Genomic DNA, 15,276 nt, shown 5'->3' with positions numbered 1-15,276 from the left:
CAGCTGCATTAAGAAACTTATTGGAATTTTTTTCCCTTTTCATAGAGAGGCAGTGAACAGAATCACATGGATATATTCTGTCTGTAAGCTCAGCATTTTATCTCATATTACAGTCCTCTACTGAAGGACTTCACTTGTTAAATCAAATTTGTTTTATTTTCATCATTTTTTTATTGCGCTTCAAAATCAGCATGACCGTTACACTCAAGTGCGTGTAATTTACTTTTTGGCTGCCAAATACTGTCTGCGTAGCTGTGTCTTCTTATGTGACTAAAAGCAATGTATCTCTGCTCATTGGTTCTCTTCCTTACTGGAAAAACAAATGCAGGCTTGTCTTATGCTCTTTTAAAGTGTGAAACAGCTGCTTAAATACCTAGAGTTCCTCCATGCAGAGGTAAGAGAGTACTCTGACTAGAGGCTAAGAAGCAGAGAACACCTAAATTTGGAGCTCCTCTCTGAAACAGACTCCTTTTGTGGCTGTGAACAAGTCACTTCTATTACCTGCCAGACTCTTCAGTTTTAAAATGCAGCTACCAGGGGTTAGCCATCTCTTGGGTATGTGTGGTAAGGTCTGATTAGCAGACATTTGTAAAGCATCTCAGTGATGGGAAGAGTACAATATGGCCTTATGATGTTGCACAGAGAGGGGGCTTAGGAGACCTGCGTTCTCTTCTCAGCTCCACTGCTGCCCTGCTGAGAGGTGCTACACGAATCACTTTGCTTTCTTACATCTCTGTTCTCCATCTCTGAAATACAGGTAACAATGTTCACCTCTCCTTTTTGCGGTATTTTGAGATCTAGAGATAAAAGCCATGAAAAAGCTAGGCATTATCCATGGCTGGAGGAGCTCAATATCATACCTCTCCCATCCTTCTCTTACTTTAGAGCTTTCCTCACACTTTTCCCATTCGCTGTATTACACATCTCTCTTGTTGCAGCAGCCACCCTTCCCTCATATGGTTGCATGCACATGTCATAGCAGACATGACTGAGTCTGGAAAACATAATTCTGACCAGTGTCAGAATTCTACCAGTGACTGCCTTAATTAGAAACTTGAGGCGACGGAGAGAGGCATGCCTCTGGAAAATTACTTGAGGATACTGATAGAGCAAGCACCTTTCCCTCTGCCATCATTCTTTAACAGTCAAAAGACATAAAAATTAACAAGACATCTGTTGGTAGAAAATAGTTGTCTCTCCCGTAGTTTAGAGAAAAAGTCCTTCTGGTGGAAAATGACACCCTCAGGATTTTCGGATGTTGCATTCCACCAGTATTCAGCTGCACAGTGGTGGCCTTCCACTCCAGATTTCATCTTCAAGCTATACAGCATGTTGGTGTGTTATGTACACAGCTGGATTTGCAAATCCTTTCTCAAGTCTCACTCAGGCAAAAATGTCTTCAACATCAGTGGGAGTTTTTCCAAAGCAAGGTTAAATAAGAATTGAAGGACATGCAGTCTGTAAGTGGTGTACGTATTAATGTAGGATACATTTTACAGTTTGTTTGTTTTGGCTCATTTCGTTGCTCAAATCTATCAACAGCCACAAAGCAGCTGCGATCTGGGCTGAGAATTTCCACTTGCACCTTCAAGGTGCTTTAATAATGCTGCAATTTGACGCTGAGCAGGTGGGAGTGAGCTGGGGAGGACTGCTGTGACAGTGATTGCTGAGAGTGCCTGCAGCATCCCACTCCCTCACACCACACCATAGATTCCAATCTTTTCCTCACTGAAATTGCTTTTGTCACCTCTTTTCGAAATGGTGACCTTTTCTACCTCTGGGCAGCTAAGAAGTACACAACGGCTCTCAATTACACCCCTCAGTCACCAGCAGAAGAAAAGAGAAGACAAGTGAGCATCTGTGGCTGGCAAGGTGTGCTGTGTGAAACCCTCCGCCACAGCGGGGGCTCTGTGCCGGCTCGCTGGCTCCCTTGGCAGCTGGTGGCTGGGTGTGTGCTGCTGAGGATGTGCCTGCTCAGGGCCTGGGTAAGAGCTGATGAGCCACAAATGTATTGCCCACACACATCCAGGCACAGGGGAAACCGCATCATCATATTGAGAAAACATAAAAAGCAACAACTGATTAAGTAATTAACTGATTGCATCCACAATCCAGCAAAATGTTTAAGCATCTGAGAACAGAACTGGGAAAGTTCTTCCTTCACCAAATCGTCTTTCTCACTGAAGCAGGAAGCATAGGGGGAGAAGGCCAGGAGGAAGAACACTCTGAGAAGAATAACTACTTCATTTTGCTAGCTTTAGCAAAGTTTGCTATAGTTTTGACATTTTATTTAAAATAAAAGCAATCAGTAACACAAGTAAAATGAAACATTGGATCCAAAGTGGAGGAGGAAGGCATGTGGTGTGTTCAGTTGTTTTCCATGAACCGTGGGAAAGAAACTCGTTGTGATTTTAGGGAGATTGAATTACTTGGTTTGGATTTTTCAAAATAGCCAGTGTAGTGAAAAATATGTTGTTCACAATTTTCTTAAAGTTCTCCAGGGACTCAGTCAGATTGAGTGTGGCCTTAAAATTCAATGTGGATTTATGTCTTGAGTGAAAAGGACCTGAGCAGAAAATTACATTTATTCATTTGTCCTGTGAGATGGAAGACCAGTATACACAGTGAGCCTCTTCTCACAACTGCATCACCGATAGTAAAGTCTGTTGGAAACGACTCGTCCTTTAATGGGAGCTTCCTCTCTATGGACCTCCACGTCCATAGTGGAGGCACTGTAGTGGTGCCTGCTTATCTTTCTTTGCAGTACAGTTTGTGTAATTAGCCATTGACCAAGACCTAGTTCCAGCAGATTATCTGTGTATGAACCCATATATACTGTATGTACAGATATGTATGTAATCCGATAATCCTCGCACAAGTCTTGTTTTCAGTCTAATTACTCTTCTGTCACTACTGTGTGCACACCTCATTTGAGCATCCTGTACTCATTTACCTCTTTGTCCAGACTGTGGCCGTCCTTTTGCCTTTCTCTTTCCTTCCACTCACATCAATCACTCTGAAGAGGCAAGTAAATAATCTCTTGTTACTCAGTTTTGTACAATCAAGTCTACTCCTTCCTTTAGCTTTGTTTTGTCCCTGCAATCCCAGTTCCATATTTTCCCTTAATTGTCTCTTCGCAATTACTTATTTTTCCCTGCTAGTTTGCTCTCTTGACTCACAGAGGTTATACTTGAGCTGCTATAGGTGCTTACACTGCTATCTCCAAAAAGGGTGGAAAGAAATTGAATTCTTTTTATGGTTAGTGTCCTGTTACCCCTGTTTAAATCAGTGGGAGAGCGTTACTAAAATAACAGCAGCATTTGGCTGTTTCTCTGCAGGAATCTCTCAATTTACCAAAGTTTGTATGGGGCTTTGAAGATACAAATCACTTCATAAGTGTTTAGCAGTCATTATTATTATTAGCATAATTAATTTCAAGATGCCAGAGGTAGGGTTTTTGAAGATACAGCGCCCTCCACAATCCTATATAATTTTAAACCCCGTATTGTGACTGCTGGAGTTTTTTTTTCCAGCATAGATAGCTGCACACTAGTGACTGGGTAGGTTAGCCACTCATCTCCAAAAGAGGCCAAGAATAGGGATAGGTTTTTTGGTGATGATTCCAAAGGGCATTAAGGATTATAAGCATCTTTGTGAATCTGGCACTGCTTTCTAATAATCTCTGGAGAATTATTTCACTGCCAGTTTTTTTAATACAGAAGGGTTTTGTTTTTCCTGGTCCCCAGGCAAGATACCTGAAAGTGATGCAACCTGTTTACAGTTTTGAAGTGCAGCATACAAAGGACCGTACATTACTTGTGACCCTAGTGCCATCCTAATAATTCAGTCTTCCTGCACTGCCCTGAACAGGGAGTCAGGAAAGCTGAACACCTCTGATTCTCCTGTTACAAGCCATACAAATATGTCCAAATGAAAACTCCTAGGCTATGATTTTATATTCCTGTTTTTAGCAGTGGCTTAGAATGTTATGAGAATTTCTGGGATGGAAACATTACGTCATGTTGTAATTTTGCAATATTTGATGCTCAAATCCCTTCACTTTCAGCATGTGAGTCATCCCTCTGAATTCAATGTACCTTACTTTACAAATTGGCAGGACATTGGTTTTGTCCCTTCTGCTGCATATCTATCTCAGCGTTGTAATACAGATACCTGCTATGCCTTTGGTTTGTTAATTAATCTGTGAATCTGCAGAAAGAGCTTGTCTCATTGATTTTTGGAGAAGTGGTAGAATAAGTGGGCGAGAGAGTCATTGACCCTGGCACTAATGGGGTGCATTCAAGCTGTGCTAGGAAGAGACCTGCTGTGACCTAAACAAGATTAACAAAATATAAAAGGATCTTTTTCTGTAAATCAAATTGATTATGTTTCTGAGGATCACAGGAGTACTTCCCACAATGTAGAACTTATAGCAGAAAGCCTTTATGTAATATTGTACTTATTAAGGTAATTATGCATCTTGGTTCCTGCCATAGTAATAACTGTAATTAATAAAATGGAACATCTATCCAGAGCTGCAGGTGTCTCTCATGCAAATTATAAAATTGCCTATAAAACAGATCGTGAATATCACCATGGTGGGGAGATAGCTAATTTTAAGGACCTTGTCTGAGCTGCAGATTTCCACACCAATTTTAGAGCACCAACCGATGCAGCTGCTTGGTTGCTAGGAATAAGACAGCACTTGCAGTGCAGATGAACTGACAGGGTACTGTGTAATTGTTTCTCACATTAGCATGAGGTACTGTTTTCACACTATCCTTCACCAACTAGATGTGTTTAAGCATTGAGCTCTGGGAGGCGTGCTGGAAATAGTTCTAGAAATTGCCTCCAACGGCAGGCATCATCCTGAAAATGATGATGTGAACTGTAAGCTCATGTCCTTATTTTTGAGCATTTCATCTAGCAGGTAATATTTTGTTGCCTCGCCAGGATGTTTTCTATCTAATTGCCTCCCCACATCCCTGCCGTTTATATCTGTTTCAGGTACCACGTCTGGACGAAAGGGCACGCGCCAACAAATTTTGCCAAGTGGCGAACAGCCACCACCCCCTACCGCGTGGAGTGGGAAGCAGACTTTGAGCCATACGTCGTCGTGAGGAAGGACTGCCCGGAGTATGACAGGCGCTTTGTTGGATTTGGCTGGAACAAAGTAGCTCACATCATGGAACTGGATGCACAGGTGAGGAGATGACACGCGAGTATCTCACCCAGGGCTCTGCAGCAGGGTTGTTACAACGAGATCTGTGTCCTGTAGGAAGGTGTCGTGCTTTGTATCACCAAAGTGTTCATCTGGCCTTGCTGAGCTCCTTAATGTGTGCTTCTTGAGTTGGCAACACTCAGTTGAATGCTTGTCAAGTATTAAATGAAGAACCCAAGTCTGAGTTAATTTATTTGTCAGTTCTAAGAAATTCATTGTTTCGCAGAGGCACAACCCTGTACTGCTCACCTCCTGACCAGAGCACTGCAGCAGTTGTTGCCAATCCCATCACTTATTAGGGAACATGTAGACCTTGCTGGATTTTTTCAGTTAAATAGAGGTTTATGAGTCCCAAATGCTAATTTAGAATTTGAAAACCAATCTTGAGTTGAATTCAAGGCAAGCATCTTTAATTTCTGGCTGGGATTTACAGCACATTTCTACAAAGCCAAAGTCTTTACATTTCCAAAGTCTGGGGCTGTGGCGCAGACCCTAAAGGATCCAGGTACTTGAACCTTGGGCTACCTGCTTCTTGGATCTGTGACTTGGGATGAAGCTGCTGGGCAGAATTTATGAGAATAAGAATGCAGAGAAAGCTCAGGAGTCCCAGACTGGCACCAGAGCTCTCAGAGTTGCCAAGGTTCCTCCTGCCAACCTAGATCTTAGAGGCTGGCAGTGACTATGGCTCCATGGGAGCCCAGTGGTGCTGCTCACTGAAATGGCAGGATTTGCATCGCCCTGCTGTTCTTGGATGGGGAGCTACCCACTGTCCTCATCAGCAAGGTCTGGGTCATGGCATTTCTTTTTAGTTTGGGTTTGTTGTAGTTTTCTTCAGTTTGGTTTCAAACCCAGTGTTTGAACTAGTAGCATATCATGCTAACCAGAAAAAGAGGTTTTGATGATCTGTATCCTCCTGTGATAGCTTCTGCTGTGAATCCAGAATACAGCGGATCCTTCTCTGCTCAAGTCTTACCAGCTTATGTGAAACACAGCAGCGCAAGGCTGGGAGCAAGTTAGTGGGAGATTGTGTCTCTGGGCTGTGGCCTACAGTGTATTTGTGTGCAGGCATTTATGGGAGGAATATTTTCTACCTCTGCTTACAAAACCACATGGTCACCTTGGGCTGGCAGCCGCTGTTTGCCCTCTGTTTGCCGAGGGCATTCCCAACGAATTTGTACCTACTTGTGTTGAGAAAAAATTATTACAGACTAGAAAAAAAATTATCCCTTATATTAATGTTAATAATCCTGTGCTCTGTTATAGCACTGTAATTTTCCAGTGCATTTTCCAAGCACTAATCAATTAACCATCAGTTGTGGAGAGTGCCAGGATAATGGTTTATTATTTGTTAATATGGGTAACAAGGCTTATGTTCCCAGTGGCAGCTCTTATGTAGCACTCAGGATTTAACTCTTCTGTTCAGAGGTATCTGCCCAGCACAGAGATTCACACATGGGAAATGGAAACATTTTTCAAAGTTGATCATAGCACAATTATTTTAAATGACCATTAGGTTGGAATTAACTCTAGAAAATTGTTTTTCTTGCTCTTCCAGCCTTGAATACATTATCACATTCAAAAGAAGTTTCATTTTCCTCTGTAGCAGCATGGATATTGGCAGGTTCTCCCACAAAATGAGCCTGGAGGAGACATGGGATGGCACAGCTACTTCCCCTGTGGCATTCCTGTGCTTTGGGGTGTGCACAGATCAGGTTGCTGCCAGCTGCTGGGCTGGCTTCATTACCAGCAGGCAGAGCAGCTTCTCAGTTATTTCACTGCTCCTCACAACTGCAGAGTCTGTCGAGAGGTCTGTTGCAGACCCCTTTCCAAGAGCTGTGCCACTACTGTCCCTCAGAGCAGGACATGGCATGGAGATAATCGTCACTGTCATGCTGGGAGCATGCGGGCGTCCGCTGAGCTGGATGCTGTACAAATACACAGATAATGCCAGTCTCCATCTAAAGAATTGGTCATGCAGCAGATGGGAACAGAGGTGCATTGCCTTCTCAACAAAGGTTTCCATGTCGTAGGGAGAGGTCATTAGGAAACCTTTCCCTACTTTTCCAGTGACTATGGAACTAGACCATGAGCATCCCATTTTCCAGGACCCTAGCCCACTATATTTCAAAGGGGATTATTAGCGGCAGAATCACAATTTTTTTTAAGGTTTTTTGTGCCTGAAGGCCGTTCAGAGGGATGGGAATGCTGCTGTGCTCTACAGTTTGTGCTGCAGAGTGTAGGCAGTCCCTGACCTGCAATATTACAGACTTGAGATGCAGAGAACAAAGAAAAGATTGTATGAGGGGGATGTATCTTCCTCTGCAGCTCCAGCCCGTAGTTTTAAGGTCTCTTGGAGACATTTTCTGTAGTTTGTAGTTTATAGCTCTCCTCACTCCATGGTGCCAGCTTTTGTTTTTGCATTTGGTTCCCCATTAGTCCTAAGCATCTTCCAGCTAAACAAATTCTGCCTGTGAGCATCAGACCATTTTCCTCTTGCTGTACATCTTTCACTCCAGACAGAAGCTCAGAGGACCCCCTTCCCATGTATGACAACACTGTAAATTGGCACAAAGATTTACCACGTTAGCATTGTCAGGGAACAGGCACTCATAAGGAGGAAGGAGCTGCATCTGCACTCAGCTATCCAGCACATGCTGCTGCTTCATGGGTGTCTCTGGGAAGGCACTGCAGCCTGAACTATACTTTGGGCTCACCAGTACCGCTGCCTGAGTTGCAAAATGGATCCACATTGCCCCTGTTCATTTCTTGTCCATCCTAATTTGGCTTCATTTTTGGCTCTATAGCTCAAATATTTGTTTTCTGGTAGCATTGTAACCCAGCAGCTTTCAGTCTCCTCTGGCTTCATCACAGGTGGTTAGGTGAAAAAAGACTTGCAGGTGAAACACTCAGGTTTACCAGCACAAACACAAGTGTGTTTTTTCCCATAAATCTCTTTCCCTACTGAAATATTTAGGAGTATTCTGCCTCTGCTGCAGATACTCTTTGTCTCGGCACAGACTCCTAAATCTACAGATGACAGGACCTGGCAAACCAGGGGAAGTTAGGCACCTCTTCCTGTAATGCCAGCATGCTCTGTGGCTGTTCCTTCCCTGACCAGTGTCTTATGTAGAGAGGGTTAATGAGTCAATCCAGCAACAGCTGTAGACAGAAACTGTGTGAGAAAATAGGAAATTTTCCTGTGGAGGCTTCAAAGTTTCTTTGTAATTTGCATCCAATACAACTCAGGTTTCTTGAAATTCCATATGAAAAAAGGAATGCTTGGCTACAGAATAATGAGGTTCACATTCCTTACCCAGTTCCTTGCAGAAGATACCTGCTTGTTGCATATCCTACACTAATGAACTTTCAGCTTGTAATAAGAATCAGGCTTTTTCTGGCTTTGCTCTAATGATCGTACACTTACCTATAAAAATTGAAAGAATCTAACAGGAATAATTGAGACTTCAAGTAACCATCATTTTTTTAACAAAAAAAATTGTCAAAGAACTTGGTCAGATACAAACAGAATTAGTGAAGTAGTTTTACAGGAGGAGGAGAGTTAGCACAGTATCTCAAACTTCGTGAAGGAGATCTTAATTTACGTAAAACCGTCTCAAAGCATATGGAATTAGCAGCTTCATTTTCACACATCGCCTATAAATGATATCATATTCTCCCCTTATTTCAGGTTTATAAATAGTTTTGGACAGTTTTCTCTCTGTAAGTATATTAGTCTATAGGTAAAGCAACATATGCCATGCAGTTTTGCCTTTGTAAATGTGGCATATTCCAGGATCCCAAGCAAGATAATTTGTAGGGGCAAAGCCGTGTTTTTGCATGGACACTTGAGACTTATGCTGTGTAGTCACAGCTGTGTTGTTGCAAGCACGCTGCTGAAAAATCTGTGTGGCAGACATGGCTTCAGGTGTGCCTTTGGTACCATTTCCCCATTATTTGGCTTATGTGGAGTAAAATATTTTAAAACGGTTGGGTTTTTTTACCATGAGGATAGTAAAACACTGGGGGAGTTATCCAGAGGGGTGGTGGATGCCCCATCCCTGGAAACATGCAAGGTGAGGTTGGATAGGGATCTGACAACTTGATCCAGTTGAAGATGTCCCTGCTCGTTGCAGGGAGGTTGGTCTAGATTATCTTTAAAGGTGCCTTCCAACCCAAACAATTCTATGATTTTTCAAAAAGAGAAAGTAGATCTTTCACAAAACCAAGAAAAAGCTGCTTGAAAGAAAAAGGCAGCTTATTTGAGATCCCTGATGGGTTTGTTGTTCCTGAGACACAAACTGTGCTGTTACATGGTGGAGCACGTTTGGCTGTGGAGGTGCAGGAGGGCTGGGATCCTGCTCACAGCCCTGTCTTTGTCCCGCAGGAGTACGAGTTCACGGTGCTGCCCAACGCCTACATGATCCACATGCCGCACGCGCCCAGCTTCGACATCACCAAGTTCCGCTCCAACAAGCAATACCGCATCTGTCTCAAGACGCTCAAGGAGGAGTTCCAGCAGGACATGTCGCGCCACTACGGCTTCGCAGCCCTCAAATATCTCACGGCAGAGAACAACAGTTAGCACCATGGAGCCCGTGTGTGGCCAACAGGGACACCGAGGCAAGAGCCGCTCAGCGTCTGGGGCCCGGTCTTCAAACTCCAAACTGAGAAATACTTTCTGGTTTTATATCATACTTGGCAGTTCTAACAGTAGAAATTTGAAGTGACATGTCTTCGGACTATGCTCATTCACCCCTTCCCTGACTATCCCAGGCCTGTCAGCTTTAGCATTCGTGAGGTGTTTGCGAGTGGGGCTGGCCGGGCGCCCTCCAAGCCACCGAAGGTGGGGACTGGGCAGGGGCTGGGATTGCACTCTGCTCTCTTGACTGCAGAGCACAGACAGACCTTCAAAATACAGGATTTCATGTTGCTATTTAATAATTTGACATGCTTTTTATCTGTAAAGGAAGATCTTCGGGTCGCTGTCCTGTGAATTTCAAATCTGCACTACTCTAAAAGGGAACTTTCACCTGTGAACTTTCACAGGGGCCCTGTTAACATGGATGACCTTGTTAATGCAGGATGAGCCAAAGGTCTGAATTAGCCTTGAAAACACAGGGGACGCTTTTACTATACTGCACTCCTGAGAAGGTGTGTTACTGATTCAGTTGTATACATGATATCGGTTGGTCTTTTATTCTCAAATTAATTGTTTTATCAGGAAAATCCCCTATATCCCATCCTGCCTTTGCCCCACTCCTAAATGCTGCTCCTTTCCTTGTCAAGGAAATATCTCCCTTGTGTTTCTTTGCCATCTTCAGTTTTGGTGGTCCAGTGAAGAAGATCAGTAGCTCTGCCAGAAAGTGAACAAAACTTGTCGGTTTAAGGTCTGTTTTCATCAGAGCAACTTGTTCACATGTGTCTCATAAGATAAAGGGCCCAGCTCTAACTCTTTATCTTTTTTAGGCAAGAATTGGATTTTACCTGTAAGGCACATTGTACCAGGGGAATACTGATTTGTAGGCTCATTTCAGTGCTGCCCATCCGTGAAGGCACTGGGCCTTAGGCTTTAAGTGGACTTCTTTGCTGAACAGGGAATATAAACTAGTAAAAAGGCAACTAGCGTCCTTGGTGCTCTCCTGCTGCCTGCTGCAAGGTCTCAGAACTACTTCGTTAAAGGAGTTTATAATTAAAAGGAGCAGAACTGTTAGGAATAAACTCCCCATTGGACGGGGAGAAAAGAATATGTTGGGAATCTGAGTGAGTGTTTGCTTGAACGTGGACTGGTCAAGTTCACAGCATCGGTACACACAGGAGTTCGCTGGAGGGCGAACAGGAACCTAACAAGCAAAATGCAGAAAACAAGACACTGGACTTTTTGCCATTTTCTTTATCTTCAATATTAATGTTGTGTTTACATGGGAGGAAGAGATGAGGTGCACTACCCCTTGCAGGGCTATTTGTAATTTCTGTTGCAATGTTAATAGAGAAAGCAGAAACAACTCAGTGAGAAATGTGTCTGTCTCCCTACCCCAAACCCCAAGCAACCCCATGTACCAATACCACTGCCTGAGCTGGGAAATGGATCTACATTGTGTTCTGCTCACGTTTTTCCATTTTGTTTTTCAGCCACTGGACCTTCTACTTTCCTCCCCACCTTATCCCTCTAGAGCTTGGTTTTATTTCTAACCTGACATTTTGTGAGAGCTTTCTGTTACGGTGGAAACCACGCAGTTAAACCAGACATTTAAACTACAAATATCAGTTCATCATTCTGTGTATATATAAGAAAAGCCAAAAAAGGCAATATCTTTGACAAGAAATAAAAAGGGGCGGGAGGCTGTGTGTAGTTTTCACTTTTTCCCCTGGGAGTGTTGGCTGCATAAGAATATATCACTGCATAATTTTCCAAAGAGCTTTTTTTTTTTCTTCTTAATGGCTTTATGTAAAGATTTACATAAAAAGCTGGAGAGAGCTGGGAAGAAGTGAAATTAGTGCTCAGTGCTGGCTAAGATATATTCTTTTAAAAACATCAAAGTCTTAACTCCCCAGGTCCTGTATTACCATTAAAGGCACAGGTCACTGTGCTGATTGAGAATGAGAAGAACCCTGCAGCACAGAGACTGTTGATTAATTAGTGTGCAGAAAGATCCCACAAGCTGACCTAAGAGAGGCTGACACTCATCATACCTACATAAAATCTCCAGTCAGAGCTTCAGTGTGGCCACCATTATGCTCCATATGTATTAAAGATTTTCATTTCCAGATGGACATTTCCCCTTGGCTTAACAACGTTGCCCAAGGATGGGCTGGATTGCCCTACAGCAGCATAACCTGTACATTATTTGGCTGTACCATTATCAGCATTCTCCTCATGATTCTCTTCTCAGTGGTCACATGATGAGGATGGGGAAGCAGGGAGGTAATAATTTGCTACTTGCCTGACTGTACAGTGAGTCTTGGGACCTCCTGGGTAGGTTTAGGTGTGCTGGCTGGTGTAACCAGCTCAGAGATTGGTAGTAGGTACACAGAGTCCCTTTTTTGGTCCTTATAGACACTGTACTGACTTGTATCTGTCATGTCATGTTTGTCTCTGTGCTTCATAATTCAAGAGGTGTGGGGCTTGGGGGTTTTTAGCACATTTCAAACAATTTACCTGATAGCAAGTTAGGATTACATATCTGTCTGTAACTGCCAGGGCTCCTCCAACACCGTGAAAAAATCCACCACAGACAACAAAAAAAATCCCTGACTCGGTTATAACACTGACTGTCTTCCAGTCCTCTGCTGTAGTAAGTATTTGCTAGGAACTTTGTTACTTAATTCTCAGTTTCCTCCTGAAATCTTCCAGAAATAGCAGATAAACTTGGTGACTTATTGCCTTTGATTTATTGATTTGTTCCACCAACTTCTCTCTTGAGTCTTCAATCTATGACCTCTCCTTATCTTTGATATTTGGAAAGTGTGAGTCTCTCATTTAGATACCACTCCAGCACCCTCTCGGTGAAGACTGATGCAAATAAATCATTTAGATTCTTGGCAATGTCCTTACTGTCTTTAATTGTTTCTTCTACTTGTTTGGGGTGGCCTGCCGGTTATCTCCACTTTCTGCTTTTGGTGTACTGAGCAAATGTTCATTTTCACTTTTAACTTCCTACTGTTTACTCTTCAGATTCCCTCTTAGCATCCTCAAACTCCATCTTAACTATTACATACTTTCCTTTCAGCTTTACACAGTTGTATTTCCATTCTCTGAAGGTTTCCTATTTGGCCTGAATAACTTACAAAATTTCCCATTTAGTCATAGCAACATTTCCTTGTCTTTGTCTTCCATTCATCCAAGGGGTACCATACTCCATGGCTATGAATCAGCCCATTCTGTTTTAATCTGAGGATTTCAGTTTTTCTATTCCTTTTATTTAGAGCCACGGATTCTTTAAAAAGAAAAAGAGGTTTTTGGTTTTAAATTTACATTGAATATCACCCTACTAGGTTTTGAGGGTATTTTTCTCTTTAACCTTCCTAAATGCTCACCTTTTCTTAATCAGGGGATTAGAAATAAAATATTACAAAAATTGGGCTCTTATCTTGACACATTTTGTTCTGTGTCTCCCTTTTCCCTCTCCACTACAAAACATTGACATTTAGGAGTCATTGCAAACTTTTCAAGTCCCAAAGCCTGAACTGTGTATTTTCCAGCACCTTCTGACATCCCACCACATTTCAGACATAATTATTATTCCAAGTAATAACCTGCTGCCTGGCACCTCGTCCTCCTATTTTTGTTTTCGTGCTTCTCGCTATGATGTAACAGGCTCTGCAAGTTCAAGTTTTGGGCAAAACACTTATTTAATACCTTGTCATAAGCTTCTGATATGTTTCCATGATTTTTCCCTATTTTCACAATAGAAAGATATACACACACACACATATGTATATATATATACACACCTTCAAAAGTTTGGCTATAGTTTCCATCCTATCATTTTCTAGCTAAGGATCATCTACCATTTGCCTACCTGGCAGACCTAGAAAATGTCTTTGTTTATCCTGGATAGTTCTTATAGTTAGTATCTGTCAGGTTTTTTTTTCCTAGTAGTTCCTTCTAGCCTTGCTAGTTTCCTATGTGCACAGTCTGGTCCCACTTCACAATTTGCTGTTATTTTTCTGTTTGTAATCATCATCTTGGACTCCATGGCATAAAGGAATTAGCAGCTGTACCTGCAGTTCCATCGCCTTAGACTGAATATGACATATGCTCCCATTACTCCTGAAGTACTGATTTTTTACCTGGTTGGCTTCATGTGTTTTGTTGGTAAATCGTAAGCTGCATTTTCCTTTTACTGCAACAAGCAGAGGCACTTTGTAGTGTTATTTGCAGTAGCTGTTGCAGCAGAGTAAACCCTGTGTTAGAGGGAAAAGCACAAAAACTTCGTCAGAATCGTAGCTGCTGTTTCTCTCCACAGGGGAAAATAAGGCCCTAGCACAGCTGAGCAGTTTTATAAATGCCCTGCACAAAGCACATTGCACATTATTTTCTAGTAGGTGTAATCATACATCGTCCAATTAAGTATGAAAAATACATTTTTAATGTTCTCATTTTTATGTGCAGTTCTACCCAGAAGATAATGCATTTCCTTCTCTGTCTTGCCAGTTTCCCCCATTACTCCAGCCTGCCTAATAGCCCCATCTGTTTTCGGCTGAGAAAGATTAATGACCAGAAGCACTGGGAGTCCTGGCAAATCAGCAGAGATATTACTCTTAGGCATTGCTCAGGACATTCCTTCCTACTCTGCCAGATACTGTATGGGTGTTCCTCAGGTTTCAGGGCAGCAGCAGCAGAACACAGCAAGCTCAGCAAGTGGAGTGGGTGTCATTATTTATGAACTTCAGCCAGGTCTAACACATTTAGTGGTGGGAGTGCTAGAAAGAGAATGCATCATTGTTAGCTCAAAACATATTTCAATGTTAGGGAAAAAAAAGCCAGCTGAGTTTCTGCAACTCCACTAAGTGAGACTGGAATAAATAAGTCACTAGTTGACAATGTCAGCCAATAATCAGGTATTTCCACTGCAGTATTGAAAATGCAGAAACACTGATAGCTCAATGAAGTCATTTTCACAGTAGTAATTAATAATGTATATTTAGATGGTGTGTTTACATCCAAACACTTAGGTGTATTGGGGATTATTTGAAGATTGTTACTTTGTTGCACAATATAAAATTGCTTGGGAAAGCTGCTGCTGGCTGTGCACAGCAGATTATGGCTCAGGAAATGCTTACAAACCTGGATTTAGAAAAACCTTGCTTTTATAGGAGTTTGGTTGTATCAGCAGTTATACATTCCCAAAACAGAACACAAAGTCCTTGAGAATTTCAAAAGGAGCTATGTATGCATCAGATGGCTGGAACATTTTCCTCTTACCCCTGCTTGGCATTTGGGGTTTGTTTACAGAGTAGAATTATGGTGATGAGTTGAAAATAATAATATGGGAATTAAAAAGCCAGCCAAATATTTATTTATGTGTTCAATCATATGAACATATTTGTTCAGA

General features: G+C 42.2%; 1 protein-coding gene across 2 annotated transcripts in view; it reads left to right on the top strand.

Moving 5' to 3' along the window:
* LARGE1 (LARGE xylosyl- and glucuronyltransferase 1) overlaps positions 1-13,643 on the top strand; it is a 280,076-nt gene extending 266,433 nt beyond the window's left edge. For both annotated transcript variants that reach the window (XM_082280522.1, XM_082280523.1), the window contains 2 exons: positions 5,008-5,203; positions 9,606-13,643. In XM_082280522.1, coding sequence (XP_082136648.1) covers positions 5,008-5,203; positions 9,606-9,803 — 394 coding nt within the window. In that variant the 3' untranslated portion in view covers positions 9,804-13,643. The remainder of the gene's footprint in view (positions 1-5,007; positions 5,204-9,605) is intronic.
* Positions 13,644-15,276: the final 1,633 nt, after the last annotated feature.

Source organism: Coloeus monedula (genome assembly GCF_965178545.1).
Source record: "Coloeus monedula genome assembly, chromosome: 4".
Classification (NCBI taxonomy): domain Eukaryota; kingdom Metazoa; phylum Chordata; class Aves; order Passeriformes; family Corvidae; genus Coloeus; species Coloeus monedula.
The sequence above is the reverse complement of the archived record's forward strand: the minus strand, read 5'-3'. Positions and strand labels throughout refer to the sequence as shown.